The sequence below is a fragment of the Elgaria multicarinata genome, chromosome 18 (genome assembly GCF_023053635.1).
Source record: "Elgaria multicarinata webbii isolate HBS135686 ecotype San Diego chromosome 18, rElgMul1.1.pri, whole genome shotgun sequence".
Taxonomy (NCBI): domain Eukaryota; kingdom Metazoa; phylum Chordata; class Lepidosauria; order Squamata; family Anguidae; genus Elgaria; species Elgaria multicarinata.
Genome location: NC_086188.1, coordinates 21,823,850 through 21,838,509, shown reverse-complemented (window position 1 = coordinate 21,838,509; position 14,660 = coordinate 21,823,850). Strand labels below are relative to the sequence as shown.

The 14,660-nt window shown below is 44.1% G+C and overlaps 1 protein-coding gene across 1 annotated transcript; it reads left to right on the top strand.

Moving 5' to 3' along the window:
- Window positions 1–1,548: 1,548 nt before the first annotated feature.
- LOC134410661 (selenoprotein M-like) lies at window positions 1,549–3,564 on the top strand (the record flags this gene model as incomplete). The annotated part of the gene is made up of 2 exons (XM_063144053.1): window positions 1,549–1,620; window positions 3,096–3,564. Coding segments are annotated over 2 exons (270 nt in total), but the record flags the coding sequence as incomplete, so codon positions are not given.
- Between the last annotated feature and the right edge of the window lie 11,096 nt (window positions 3,565–14,660).

Sequence of the window (14,660 nt, the reverse complement as noted above, 5' to 3'; positions counted from 1 at the left end):
TCCAATTAATGTCACACCTTTCTCTTTCTCGTCCTAGGAGCCAATGGATACGACTCCCCCACCCTCCCTCCGTCCTTCCCTCATCCTACCTGCCACCTTCTTCCCTCCCTGGTCTTCCCCCCCTCAGGTAAGGAAATGTTGACCCTGCCTCCGCTCTTCCTGGACAGGCAGGGCCTTAAGGGGTGCGGGATTGAGGGCTGCAGAGGTCACCTGCTGCCCTCCTATTAACTGCATTTTTCTTTTTCGTCCTAGGTCCCCATGGATACCTCCCCTGCGCCCTCCCTCCGACCTTCCCTAATCCGACCCGCCACCTTTGTCCTTTCGTCTTCCCCCCCTCAGGTAAGGAAGAATTCAACCTGGCTCAGCTCTGCCTCGACAGGCAGGGCTGGAGCTCCGTAGGCCATGTGGGGCTGTGGGGGGTACAGGGATCGTCTGGGTCCCTGTCATTAACTGTACATTTCTCTCCTTGTCATCCTAGGAACCGATGGACACGAGTCCAGCCCCCTCCTTTCCTCTCCCTGCCTTTGCTGCCCCCATCGTCCCGGTAAGTAAAGGTTTGGCCTCTCTCAGCCCTCCGCCCTTCACAGGCAGGGCTGCACCCCTCCTTGAGGGAGGTGGGACGGTGGGGCACAGAGAAATTCCAGTGCTCTGCCACTAATGCCCCCTTTTCTCTGCTTTTCCCCCTAGGAGCCAATGGTCTTCTGAAGGCTAGAAGGTAAGGAGCACCTTCATTGACGCTGCTTTTAAATTATATATTGTTTTAACTTGGATCATGGTTTACGAGGCTCAGAAGACGTATGTTTCCAAATAGACGGTTATTGGGGGACGGCCCTGGGAGTCGGGTTCTTGCCCCTGAAGAGTCCCCAAGCAGGACAGGGCGGCCTCTAGCCGGCCTCTATGGGAAACGGGGTGGACCCTCGGCCTGATCCAGCAGGGCCCTGTTTAGATGCGAAGGAAGGGTGGCGTCTCCTGCCTTGTGCCGTGAGAAAACAGTCCGTGATACAAAAGGAAGCTGACCTAGGACTTTTATAAAAGACCTAGGACTTTTATTCCATAAATACTTTCTAGCTCTGCACCAGTTGTTGGCATGGGGCTGTCTGGGGCAGCCGTGACTCCGTGCTAACAACAGGGGCAGAGGGGTGGGAATGGGGGGGGGGGCGTGTATTGACTCCAGCATGGTGGTCCAAAATGCAAAACAGCCTTTTAAAAGGAACATCCTGCAATTCTCCGTCTCTGCCCTAGGAACCTAAAGCCGACAGATCCTGCAGTACCTTTGAGCCAACCTCCCCCAACCTGGCGGTGCTCCTGTTGTGTTGGACTACAACTCCTACCATCCCCAATTGGCTGTGCTGGCTGGGGATAATAGGAGTTGTAGTCCAACACATTGGGTGGGCATTGGGATTGGAGAAGTCTGCCTGAGGCCGAAGTACTGATTTGTTCAACTTCCCGGCTGGCATAGGAAGAAGAAGAAGAAAACGGCAGCGCTGTTGCCACCCCTCCCATAACTCCAGCCTGTCAGGTTCCTTAACGATCTCTTCCAGCCACAACCTTGTCCTGAAACACCTGGCTGGAGCGGATCCCGAACTGGTGCTGCTCAACTTTAAGTATGAAGAGTTGCAGGTAAGACAGAATGCTGAACTCGTGCAGGCAGTGGAGGCTGGTGACTCCGATGTCAGTGGGGCAGTGAATCCACTTGGGTTTCAATCCAAATCAGGCAGTACTCTAAAGTTGGCGAAGGATAGCTTCTTAGAGTTCTGACTGAAACCCAGAGCGGATTCACTGCCCCACTGACATCGGAGCCACCAGCCTCCACTGCGTGCATCCACTGTAACCCATTTTACGGCCATGCCACGCAAAGCTTGACACCATTAGAAACTGCCAGTAGAAACTGTGTGAATGGCGTTAAGCAAACAAGTGGGACCTGGCACAAAATGTTGCACTCCCCTTCATAGAATCATAGAATAGTAGAGTTGGAAGGGGCCTAAGGCCATCGCGTCCAACCCCTGCTCAGTGCAGGAATCCACCCTAAAGCATCCCTGCTGCCTCTTGAATGCCTCTAGTATGGGAGAGCCTTCAAGATGTTCTGTTCTATTTCTTACCCTTCTTTTCTTTGGAGTACATGACATGACGCTGAAATCCTGCCTCCTTACCGTGGCTTTCTGCTTCCAGGTTCTTTGCAGGATTACAATCGGCTCAATTACTTGGGCAGACATGTGCTTTGAATTGAGTATGACTTCCTTTCTCAATTCAGTTCCATAGGTTTCATTTTACAGTCACTAGATGGTGCTGTGATTATAGCACAACACCGTTATTACACACTGCCCATATATTGGATTAACGTCCCTTATCGGTTAATGCTGATCTTTTGAAAGCAGGAGAAAGTCAGAAAGTGCAGGTCATACTTTGGAAGTTGATGATGTCGTGTAAAGGACCGGCAAACTTCCATGAGTGACGAATCATGAACATGCAATGAAAGCCTTGTGAAGAAATGCTTTGTCTCACTTCCCCTTTCACCGTGCTGTGGCCACTGGGCATGCGGACTACGCAGTGGGATATTTGTGGCCGGTGGGGCGGGGGATGGCTGCCCCCTTGGAGGTTTTCTCCTTACCTTTTTTTGTCCGATTGCAAAGATTGAGGTTCCCCCAAGCCTTCCTCTTGTGTGCAGCCAGTGATGTTTTACCTACATTAGAATGAATTCCAGTGGAGGCTGGTGGCTCCGATGTCAGTGGGGCTGCGAATCCACTTCGGGTTTCGTTCAGAACCCTTCAGAACTCTAAATGAGCTATCCAAGATGTGGAAGATATCCAAAGGTGGGACTCTTGCCTGTCTAAACATGCGTAGGATTAAACCCTAAAAGTTGCCGTATAAATTAGGCCAAAGGGGGAGAATTCTACATGATTTTTTTCTTCTAAGAAGAAAAAAGGGGCTTTTCTTCTGGAGTCCACCTCCAAAATTTCAGCCTTGCTCGGGTCTCAGGCAGAGCTGGCTGCGCAGCACCTAGCATGCCCTGAGGCCAGGCCAGGCCGGCTTGCCGCAGTTTGTAGCCACGTGCCAAGGATCCGTGGTGAGCCCCGGCGCCTGCATTTATTTTGCAGAGAATTCCATTGGCTGAAATGTCCCGGGAAGAGATCAACCGGCTGGTGAAAGAGTTGGGGTTCTACCGGAAGGAGACGCGCGACTCACCTGTTCCGGAAGAGTTCCAGCTTGCCCCCGCGAAGCCTCTGCCTGCCTCAGAAGAATCCCAGAGAGAACAGGCGGCAGAGAGGAAAGGGGCGAAGGGCAGCGAACTGTAAATCTGGGTGCCTTTGAAAACTGCAGGGGTTGTGTGTGTCGGCAAGGCGTGAGAGACTGCTGGCGTTCGGAACTTGCAGCCTCTTAAGACTTCCAGCAAGGCATCCTCTCCATCAGGGGTGGGCACCTTGTGGGCCTCCAGATGTTTTGGCCTACAACTCCCATCAGCCCTGGAAAGTATAACCAAGGATGAGGGATCATGGAAGTTCTAGGCCAAAAACATCTGGAATTGTCCATCCTGATCCAGCTGCTTCCAAGTATCTCTTCACAACAATGAGGGTCAGAAACTTGCTTTAAAAACAAAAGCGGTGGATTCTTTAGTCTCTGCCACATTCTTCGGCTACTCTGCTCTCCAGGAGCAAACACACAGCCCTGCAAATGCCGCAGCAGGTCTGAAAGCTCTTGGTGCCGAGTGTGGACAGATGAACGCGCGCATGGCAGGATCTACAGAACCTGCCTCCTTTTTTTAAAAAAAAAAATGGTTTTCTGTCCCTCACTGACGAACAGGCATAGTTCAAAGCACCCAGACGATGCATGCTAGAAGTCTCCAGAGGCCAGGAGGTTTGCAGTGGTTCACGTGGAACACTTTAGCTCTTCAGCCCCCAAACTACCACCAGAAAAAGGTTATGCAAGATAACAGAACCAGTAAGATAGGCAAAATCAGAGAAATCAGGTACATTGGCATTATTTATACAGATTCCAGAATCCAATTTTTACCGTTCCAGGAGCTGGATTTTACTTCTTTTTTAAGCGGACTCCACGCAGCCCCAACACAAGGCGGGTTTTCGAGGGAATAGGCATAACAAAAAGTCTGGAAGAAGCTGCACCTGAGTTCTGGCTCATGGTAAGCACTTCTTGTGGGGCAAAGCCATGTCCCAGCCCCACTTCTGTCCAGGGATTACTCTGTGGCTGGCCGGCCGGCCGGCCGGTTTACTGAGCTTCAGTAGCTCACCGCTCATTAGCAGAGGCCTCCCGGCTAGCACTCTGGCTTTCTCCAGCCGCCGCTCATGCCCTGTGCCCAGAACAAGCCGTCGTATTTTCCCTGCAGCAGCACCCCGCCTGCATGGGACAGGATGAAGCCCTCTGCTGAAAGCTCTCGGTGCCGAGGGTGGATAGGTAACGTCCCATCAGGCTTGGGGAGCACGGCATGCTGGGAAACATGTTCAGGTCCCCAAATCCTCATCAACTGTGCATTAAACAATAAAATTGCCTTTATCCATTGTCTGCTGTTACCTTTCTACAGTTCGGGTGCTTAAGATCGTGAGTTGTTGGGCCTTGCTGTAGAGCAGCCTTCCCCAACCTGGTGCCCTCCAGGTGTGTTGGGATGCTGCAATGCCCATCTTTCCCCACCAGCATGGCCAATGCTTCTATTGGCTGGGAATGATGGGGCTTGCAGTTCAACACATCTAGGGGGAGGGGGGATGGCACTATCCCGTTCTCTTCCAGGTATAATTCCAGGTGCTGGTTACCATCTACAAAGCCCTAATTGGCGTTAGTCCAACATGTACCCTGTCGTGACTTCTAACGAAATCTGCCCAGGATGCCCTCGTAATAACCAGAAAGGGGTTATTATTCCTTGTCCGTAATGGAATTCCTTTCCTTGCAACCTTGCCAAAATTAGGCTCTGAGCTGGTTGACGAATTCCTGATCCGTCCAGGCTGCAGAACTCAGGATGAAGTTAAGAAACCAGAGCAAAATGAACGCAACATCTTTGCATGCAGGTTTAATCCATAGCAGCTCCAGTTTAAAGGATAGGGAAGCCCGCCCGCCCGCCCCCGCCAAAACCCTGGGGGCTGCTGCCATCCAGAGTAGGCAATACTGGGCCAGATGAGCAACCTCTGATCTGGTCTAAAGCTGCTTCTTTTGTCATTCTGTTCCGCAGGAAGGAGGGGGTGGAGCTCTTTGCTACCTGCCCCAATAGCCCTTGGGCTAAGATGGGCAATATATCTGAATAAGTTCTAGGTAGTAGCCATATTAGTTTAGTGCACCAAAAAGCAAAGTCTTCTAACACCTTAAAGACGAACACATTTATTTTGGCATCAGCTTTCATGGACTATGAAAGTGCATTGGAGTATTATTGAGTCCCAAGTTTTTTATACAGTATGTATTGGGGGGGGGGGAATTCAAGACCGGGGGAGGGGGTAATGTGACAAACACATTGCAGTGGTTCCCAAACTTTTTCAGGTCACCGCCCCCTTGGTTCCACAAACTCATGCCCAGTGCCCCCCTACCCTACCCTATAAAAATCATTATTCAGAATAGTGGTTTTCGACGACCCACTAAGGAAGATAATAACAATAAAATTCAAAACAGTAACAATTAATTGAATATTTATTCAAAATCTAATTACATTTTTTAGTTTATTTATTCAATTGAACATAATTGATGAACTTTATCCAGTGATATCATCTTTTCAAAGTCTGATAGTCATTAAGCAAGGATATTAGATACCACATTTAGTAACTAGGGTAGAATACCTCACTATTCTGTAAATTCTTAATGTGATGGATGGGCTTGATGAAGTGATACATGAGTCTTAAATCACCACGTTTAGTAATCTGGAGTCGATTTCTTTGTTTGGAAAGAAGTAGGCAGACCACACTAAAACCACGTTCCACCAAATATGATGTTGGAAATGCAACCAGGAGCTTCTGAACCACTCTCCATAGTGCAGGATAGCGATCAGAAATGTCCTTCTGTAACCAAAACTCCTGGTACGATTTCTTAAACTTTGGCTTCAGCTCAATGTCATTTTGTAGCTCAATTAGTTCTTCCTCCACTACTCCAACTTCCTCAATATCTGAAAATGGATTTATCACCCAGTCTGGAATTTCCATCATAAGAAGATCCTTGAATCGCTCAGACATATCTTCATGCAGCATATTTAAATGGTCACAATAAACTTGCAGATCGTCATCTTGTATCCCGCCTTTCTGTTCTAGCTCAGACAAGCTTGGAAATTGGTATAGCTCACGACGGCCTATATTGCGCTTGAATAGAGTTAACTTTGCAATAAATGTAGATACGACGGATTTGGCCTTAATAAGATTGGTGTCATTTCCTTGCAACTGCACATTCATTGCATTGAACTCTGCAAATAGTTCAGACAAATAAGCAATGTCATGCCTGATTTCTTTGAGGTCATTACTGAGCAAAGCATTCGTGCCTTCAAAAAACTCCACAACAGTGTCAAAAAGGTTGTAAAAGCGTTTCAAACAGTTTCCTTTTGATAGCCAACGAACTTCAGTATGAAGCACCAAACGTTCAAAGTCTTCATCATTCTCAGCACAGAGCACCCGGAATAGTCGATCATTGAGAGCCTGGGCTTTAATTTTATTCACTGCAGTAATGACAGTGTGTAATGAATTGTGTAGGCGACCACTGAGGTTTTTTGCAACCAGATGTTGGCGATGAATGACACAGTGAATAGTAAAGATATTTGGCACTGATTTTTTCAAGTAAAGATATTTGGCACTGATTTTTTCAAGTAAAGATTTTTCAAGTAAAGATTTCAAGTAAATATTTTTTCAAGTAAAGATATTGGGCACTGATTTTTTCAAGGAAGCAACACACCCACGGTAGCGACCAGTCATTGATGGTGCTCCATCAGTTGCACAAGCAAGTATGTGATTAAGTGGAATTTCCTTTTCGTTGAAGAACTCCTCAACCACACGAAATATTGACTCCCCTTTAGTATCGGTTTTTAGTTGCCTTGCAAATAACAACTCTTGAGCCAAACTCCCGTCTTTTATAAAACGCACATAAGCGAGAAGCAAAGATTCATTGCCTGGTAAAGTTGACTCGTCCAGCTGTAATGCAAATTCTGTTGTCCTTAGTGTGCTGCACAGTGTATCTTCCACATTCTCAGCCATTTCATCGATGGGTCTTTGCACTGAATCGTTGCTGAGAGGAATCGTTTTCATTATATCATGTGGTGACTTATGCAAAACAGTACTCAGAACCTCACTAACTGCTGGTAGGATGAGTTCTTCACCGATTTTATGCGGCTTTCCTGACTTAGCAATCACCAAGGAGATGTTGTATGATTCACGCAAACCATCAGTTTGTTGTTGTGAAGCATTGTGAATCGTATTTAACAGTGTTGGCCGCTTTTGAAATTTGTCACGAAGTGATTGAAAAAAAGTTACGTTCTTATCTGCCTAGTCAGGATGTGCGTTCTTTAAATGTTCTTGCAGTCTGGAAGGCTCCATTGCCTCATTAGAAAACACCTTTTCACATAACAGGCACGTGGGCAGCTGCTGGTTTGTTGGTGCTGGTATCAATCCATACTTAAGATATCCCAAGCTATATTGTCTACATTTCTTTTTTTGATTTCCCTGCTTCTGTCATTTTTATTCTAATCTAAAACAAAGAATTTAATCATTAAATATGATTGGAATAATGTCAAAATAAGTGCATAGGCTTAATTAAAATCACCAAAGTGTCAATAAAATGGGCAGAGCAGCTGAATTTCCTGCTCTTTCCTGCTCGGTCCCTGGGTTTTAGGTAGGGTGACCATATTTTGGAAACCAAAAAGGAGGACAACACAGCCACCCCCAAGGAGGCACCCCCACCAACATGTCCAGCCCCCAAAGCTCACCAAGGTGCCCACACAAACATAGCCTTGGTCACAGGTCTGATTTCATAGCACACAATTCAGACAAACCTGTTCTACATAACATCTTAATACCCATACTGAATTATCCATACAAATCCAATATACTCCAGAAAGCTTGGGCCAGCTTAATTGTTTGAGAGGTGGCATCCCAAAAATGGAACACCTACTCTAAAAGCACTACAGCTCCCAGGGGGATTAGAATACAGAATGCTGCAGACCTATCTATAATGTCATCAGGCAGCATTTGAATTCACTTTCAAGATCAGCTTTGCAGCCTTAAGAGCTATATTTATTTTATTTATAGTTTGTTTGTTTATTGTACTGATGCCCCATCTTTATCCCAGGGAGCTCAAGGCAACAGCTTTGAGGTTAACTGAAATGGGACGGAGGAGAACCACAACAACCCTGGGATGTAGGTTAGGCTGAGACATAGTCACTGCCCCAATGAGCTTTATGGCTGAGATGGAGGTTTGAACCTGGGTTCCTCCAGTCCTAGTTTGATACTCTAACCTAGACTCCACACTGTTTCTGTCTTTTGAGATGCTGCAAGCGAATTTCTGTGCTTGTGTGATGCAGTCACCAAATACACTTGACCCTTTTATTAAGAGCCATTTCCCCTGTTTTAAGTCCATTATAGTAGGACATCTGCTGTATCTGGTATTTACACCTCAAACTGCTCCTAGAAAAGTTGTAGTGTGAGATATGCTCTCACAACAGCAAATAGGTGGTTTAGAACAGAGAGTACAAAATTAAAGAAGGCAGTAGTTGATAAGTTAATGACAACCAATGAGTGCTGAGGGGACACAACTACAATGAGGTGCAATATACTGACTAATATTAACAACCGGGGTGGTAGAAATCTCAATAAATGGGGTTTTGTGTTTGTTTTTAATTTGCCATAAAATTCTTTCGACAGAATAACAAAATGTCACAATGTTTTTTGAACTAACATAAATTTCTTTCAATAGGCTTTTTTTAACATAAAGAAGCCTATTGAAAAATACCTATGCCTATTGAAAGTATGTTAGTGTATTGAAAGAAAATTATGTTTAAAAAGTCTAAGCTTATCGAAAGAAATCTATGTTAAAGAAGCCTATTGAAAAATATTTAGCCTACTGAAAGAAAATTAGGTTTAAAAAAAGTTTAAAAGCTTATCGAAAAAAATCTATGTAAAAAAGCCTATGGAAAGAACTTGATGTTCAAAAAAGCCCATTGAAAGAACTTGATGTTAAAAAAAAAGCCTAGAAAGAACATTGAAAGCCTATTGAAATAAATTTATGTCAGTTGAAAAAACATTGTGACATTTTGTTATTCTGTGGAAAGAACTTTATGGCAAATTAAGAAACAAAAAGACACAAAAAATTATTGAGATTTCTATCTCACACACACACACACTGTTGTTAATATTATTCAGTATATTGTACCTCGTTGTAGTTGTGTGCCCTCGGCACCCATTGGTTGCCATTAGAACAGAGGGTAAACACTAATGTAAGTCTGAGAGTAGACCCATTTAAGTGACGGGGATTTAAGTTAATCCTGACTAATTTAAGTCACGAGAATTTCTTATCGCTCCCATTAACAGCTCTTCTAATGCAAACCTCCTCCTGCAGCAGCTTCCAAGCAGCCTCGCTTGCTGCAGCCCCCACCATCTCTCGGAAGCAACTGCCCAGTCACCGCCTCTTTGAAGCTGCCCTTTTCGAAGGTGCCGCCTTCTCTGCGACGCACGTGGCCTCGGCTGGTCTGGCGCGAAAGCGCTCCCCCACCGCCTATCTCATAGACTCAAAGCGCGCGAGACTTCAGACTTCATCCTGGAAAAGCTGCAGGGGGCGTCCATTTCCCGGTCAGATTTAGAGAAGGTTTAGACGGACTTGCACAGATTTAGAGATTTTCCCTGGGGGTCTCTAGTTACTCTATTTTAGTACCTTCTGGAGAGACCACCTCGAGCGCTCCCCTGCCGCCCCTTTTCCTCTTAACGCCCCCCTATGCAATCCCACCGCCCCCAGGGGGGCGGTACCGCCCACTTTGGGAACCACTATGTTAGGTGTTTCAGTGGCCCCTGATAAAGGGGAAAAGTCTCAAAACACAGTGGGAATTAGAACACCGGTGCAGCTGGCTTATGTTTTGTTTAGCCTGGTGGGCATGAAGAGAAGGGCTGGGGCATCTTAGTGCCCACAGGAACCACATTGGTGACTTTAGAGCTACCCCAAGAAACAACTTTGTTGCTATTTGAAGGTTATCTGAAGGAACGCCTCCTCGCATATGTGCCTGCCCGGACCTTAAGATCATCCACAGGGGTCCTTCCCCGTGAGCTCCTGCCAAAGGAAGTGAGGCAGGTGGCTACTAGGAGGAGGGCTTTCTCTGCTGTGGCACCCCGGCTGTGGAACGAGCTCCCCAGAGAGGTTCGCTTGGCACCTACATTGTTTTCCTTTCGTCGCCAGCTGAAGACCTTTTTATTCTCTCAGTATTTTAACACCTAAAATAACTTAAATTTAAACACTGCTGTTTTAATTTCATATTTTAACCCCTATCAATTTTTGCCGTGTGGTTGTATCCTGGTCGTGCTTTTTATATTGTATTTTGTATTTGTGTTTTTAAAAATTGTTGGTTGTTTTATTATGCTCTTCATGGTTTTAATTTTTGTGAACCGCCCAGGCTATTGGGCGGTATAGAAATGAAATGAAATAAATAAATAAATAAACCTTGCATCATCTTATGATAGCGTTCCCTAGCCTGGTACTCGTGAGAGATGTTGGACTCCATCTCCCATCATTCTCAGCCACATAACCATTGGCTGGGCTGTCTGGGCATGATGGGAGTTTCATAGCTTCATCCCACGTACCTGCTTCCCTCGGATTATCCCCGTAGTGCTAAGCTTTTGCCATTGTTGTTGTTTTTGCTACCGGGTGACAACAATCCTTTGCATAACAGGAAGTGCGTTTAAGGGGGGAAATGTAAAAAAAAAAATATCAAAAAAATCAACGGATAACCCAATCCAATTCAAATTTGGTATGCTTAAAGCTCTCCCTAATATCGGGGGGGCGGAGCCAGCATCCTAATGGCGTAGTAGGAGAATTTGTTCCTGCCGTGGTAGGTTTTGAATAACTCTTATCATCTAAAAGTGTCGGGGCTGGAAATGGTGAAGAACACCGATTAAAGTGTTTGGAAGCTTTGAGCCACAGACGGGGTTTGAAAGAACAATGCATTTTGCTGTGTAAAGGCTGCAATTTAAAAGCAAAGAGAGGGGGGCTAGAGCGGAGGACGTTTCTTTAAAAACTTCAAGGAGCGATATTATAAGAAGTCTCCCAGACGGAGTGCTTATCTTAAAGGGAATTTTAATTGCAGAAGCCAGCGTCGGGAGAGACTGATTAATAGCCACCCCTCCTTTAGCAAGCAGTAAATTTTGTTAAACACGGCAATAAACCCCTCAGGAGTGCGCTGATTGACTGACTTTGAAACGAAACTAATACCAGCCGTAATCACGAATATATGCCACCCAAAAAACAAGTTGCGGCCAAGCCACGGTGGATTGCCCACGCGTCAAACAATACGATTAGGAGACTACAGAGAGTAGCCGAGGCAGAAGGGGAAGATATTCAAAAAGATAAGCAAGAAGAATCCACAACAGCAACAGAAGAGCTCAAGATGGCTGCTAAAGTTGGCTCAGTGCCAGCAGAGCAGGGAGAGATGATGCAGCAATTTTCAGCTCTGTTGAAAGGGCTAAAAGATGAGTTATTTATGAAAATTGAAACGGAAGTTGGCAAAACTAACAAGAGAGTGGATGATTTGGCTGCTGAAATGGCTATAAGAGATAAGCAATTAGGCTTTTTGAAGACAGAGGTGGATCAGATGAAAAATCAATTTAAAGATCTTAAAAAGATACAAGATGACCAAGAAGTGAAATTTAACGACTATGATAAGAGGCTCATCTCCTTAGAGGACAATTCACGAAGAGCAAATTTACGCGTTCGTCATCTGGGGGAGAAGAAGGGGGAGGACCTCAGGAAGAATCTCCTAAGCTGGTTTAAAGAACTAGTCCCAACCCTGCAACTAACTGAAGAAGATGTGGAGCGCGTTCACAGGGTTGGCGGCTTTAGAAGCGGTGCAACTCCCAGAGATGTCTTGGTGAAATTTTCAAGTTATTACAAGAAAGAGCACCTTATGAGGGAGTTAAGAGCATTGGGAGAGTTGAAGTTCCAGGGAGCAACAGTGCAGGTCTTTAATGATCTGTGCCAACAAACTTTGGATTGGAGACGCAGTGTCAAGTCTATAACAGGGGAATTGAAGAAGAGGGAAATCCCCTATGCATGGGGATATCCGATTTTTCTGCGTTTCTTATATAAGGGGGAAAATCATAAGGTTTTCTCCCTTCAGCAAGGCATGGAGCTTCTGGAGAGCTTAGGTTTGGGTCCGCAAGGAGAAGCCGGTGGTAACGCAAAGAGTGATGACGAAGAAGAAAGAGGTGCAGTAGGGGGAGTGGTGTAAAGTGGATATTATAGGGATGATAAGAAGTATAATCATATTAGATCCTACTGGCTTTGGGTTCCTGGCTGCTTTCCCCCCCCCAAGGGTTAAAATAATGGCCGGAGTGTTAGACTCCCGGAGATATATTGGGGGGAAAAGAGATGGGAGGGGAAGGGGAAGTGGGGTGGGAGGGAAGGGTTTGTGTGGTTGTTGTATTTTTATGTATGTAAGTTAAGTTTTCAACACGTACGGGATCGAGAAGAAGTTCAAAGAATTAGATATGGATAAGAAGATAAGAATCTCAACACTCAATGTTAAAGGTCTGGGGGCGGTCGTAAAAAGGAGAAGGATCGAACAATTGCTAAATAGGGATGGTTCTGATATAATTTTTTTGCAAGAAACTCATCAATTTAAGGAAAAAAATAATGTTATTCGTTTGAAATGGCCAGTGTTTTACGAAGTGTCTTTGGGGACATCAAAAAAAAATGGAGTGGCCATCTTGATTTCAAAAAGAAGTGGGTTTGTGATGGAAAATATTAAAAAAGATGAGAATGGGAGATATCTTATGATAAAGGGTCAATTGGAAGGGAAAATGTATACTTTGATCAATATGTATGCTCCAAATAATAAACAAAAAGAATTTTATGAGGAGGTATTAAGAGAGATTGAAGAATTTAAGGAGGGGTATGCTATTTTGGCTGGAGATTTTAATATGGTTATGAATAATAGACTAGATAGGTCAAATCCCTCTGAGATAGAAAAAAGAAATAATATCACTATGTTAAACAAATTAATTAAAGAAAAGGATTTTGTTGATTCTTGGCGAGTTCTTAGAGGGGCTGACCCAGGATTTACATTTTATTCTCCAGTCCATCACACATACTCCAGGATTGATCATATTTTTGTATCCAGAGATTTTTTAACTAAGATATGTAAAATGGAATTGGGGACAATCAAGGTATCGGATCATGCATTAGTAAGTTTAGTTTTCGCAGTTGATAAGGATTACAAACAAGCATTAAGGTGGAGACTGAATACTAAGATATTTAAGTACGATAAAGTAATTGAGAAAATGCAGAAGGAACTGTCAGAAACATGGGAAATAAATGAGAAGGGGGGAACAAGAACGGCAGTGGTTTGGGATACCATGAAGGCTGTGTTTAGGGGGAATTGTATTAGGGAAATGTGTAATCTAAAAAGACAACAGGAGGTAAGGCAGGTTACTTTAGAGAATGAGATAATGAAGCTGGAAAATGAATTTTGGCAAACTAAAAATAAATATAAATTAATAGAAGTACAGGCAAAAAAAAGGAACTAGAAAATATTAATTTAGAAGGGGTTCAGAGGAATTTAATTTATATGAAAAGGGAATACTTTCAAAATAGTAACAGGAACTCGAAGATGCTTGCCAAACTCACACAAAAGGAAAAAGCTAAAAATGGGATAGGGGCAGTAAAAAATAAGCAGGGTAATTATTGTCATATGATGAAGGATAAAATAAAAAATTTTCAGCAATTTTTTGAAGATTTATACAAGGAAAGAGATACTCAAACGAAGAGGAAGGAAGAGTATGTGGGTAAATTTGTGAAAAAAGGATTAGAAAAAGAGCATAAGAAAATTATGGATAGTAACATACTGCAATGTGAAATAGAGGAGGTCATAGATCAGCTTAAAGTAGGGAAATCACCGGGGGTAGATGGCTTGGGACCAGAGTTTTATAAAAGATTTAAAACATTAATAGTGCCAAAGTTGTTGAAATTATATAACGCAATAATGGAAGGGGAGAAGATTCCAGAGTCATGGGAGCATTCCATAATAATTTTAATCCCGAAACCGGATAAGGATTTGACTCTCCCTGATTCATATAGACCAATTTCGTTAATAAATCAAGATGCTAAAAATTTTTCAACTATTTTGGCCAAAAGATTAAATAAATTTATAGCAAATTATGTAGTGGAAGACCAATGTGGTTTTATAGCAGGCAGACAGATGCATACATTAATAGGGAGAGTCTTAAATGCAATACAGGGGATAAAAAAGTCAAAGAATAAGGCGGGTATTTTAGCGCTAGATATTTTTAAGGCTTTTGATTGTGTGAGTTGGCAAACTTTAAAGTTGGTTTTAATCAAAATGGGATTTGGTAATAAATTCAGAGCAATAATAGAGCAGTTATACTCTAAAAACACAGCTGTAGTGGTAGTAAATGATGGAATAACGGATAAGATACGACTAGCCAGAGGGACAAGACAAGGATGCCCACTCTCGCCAGTCCTGTTTGTATTGGTGATGG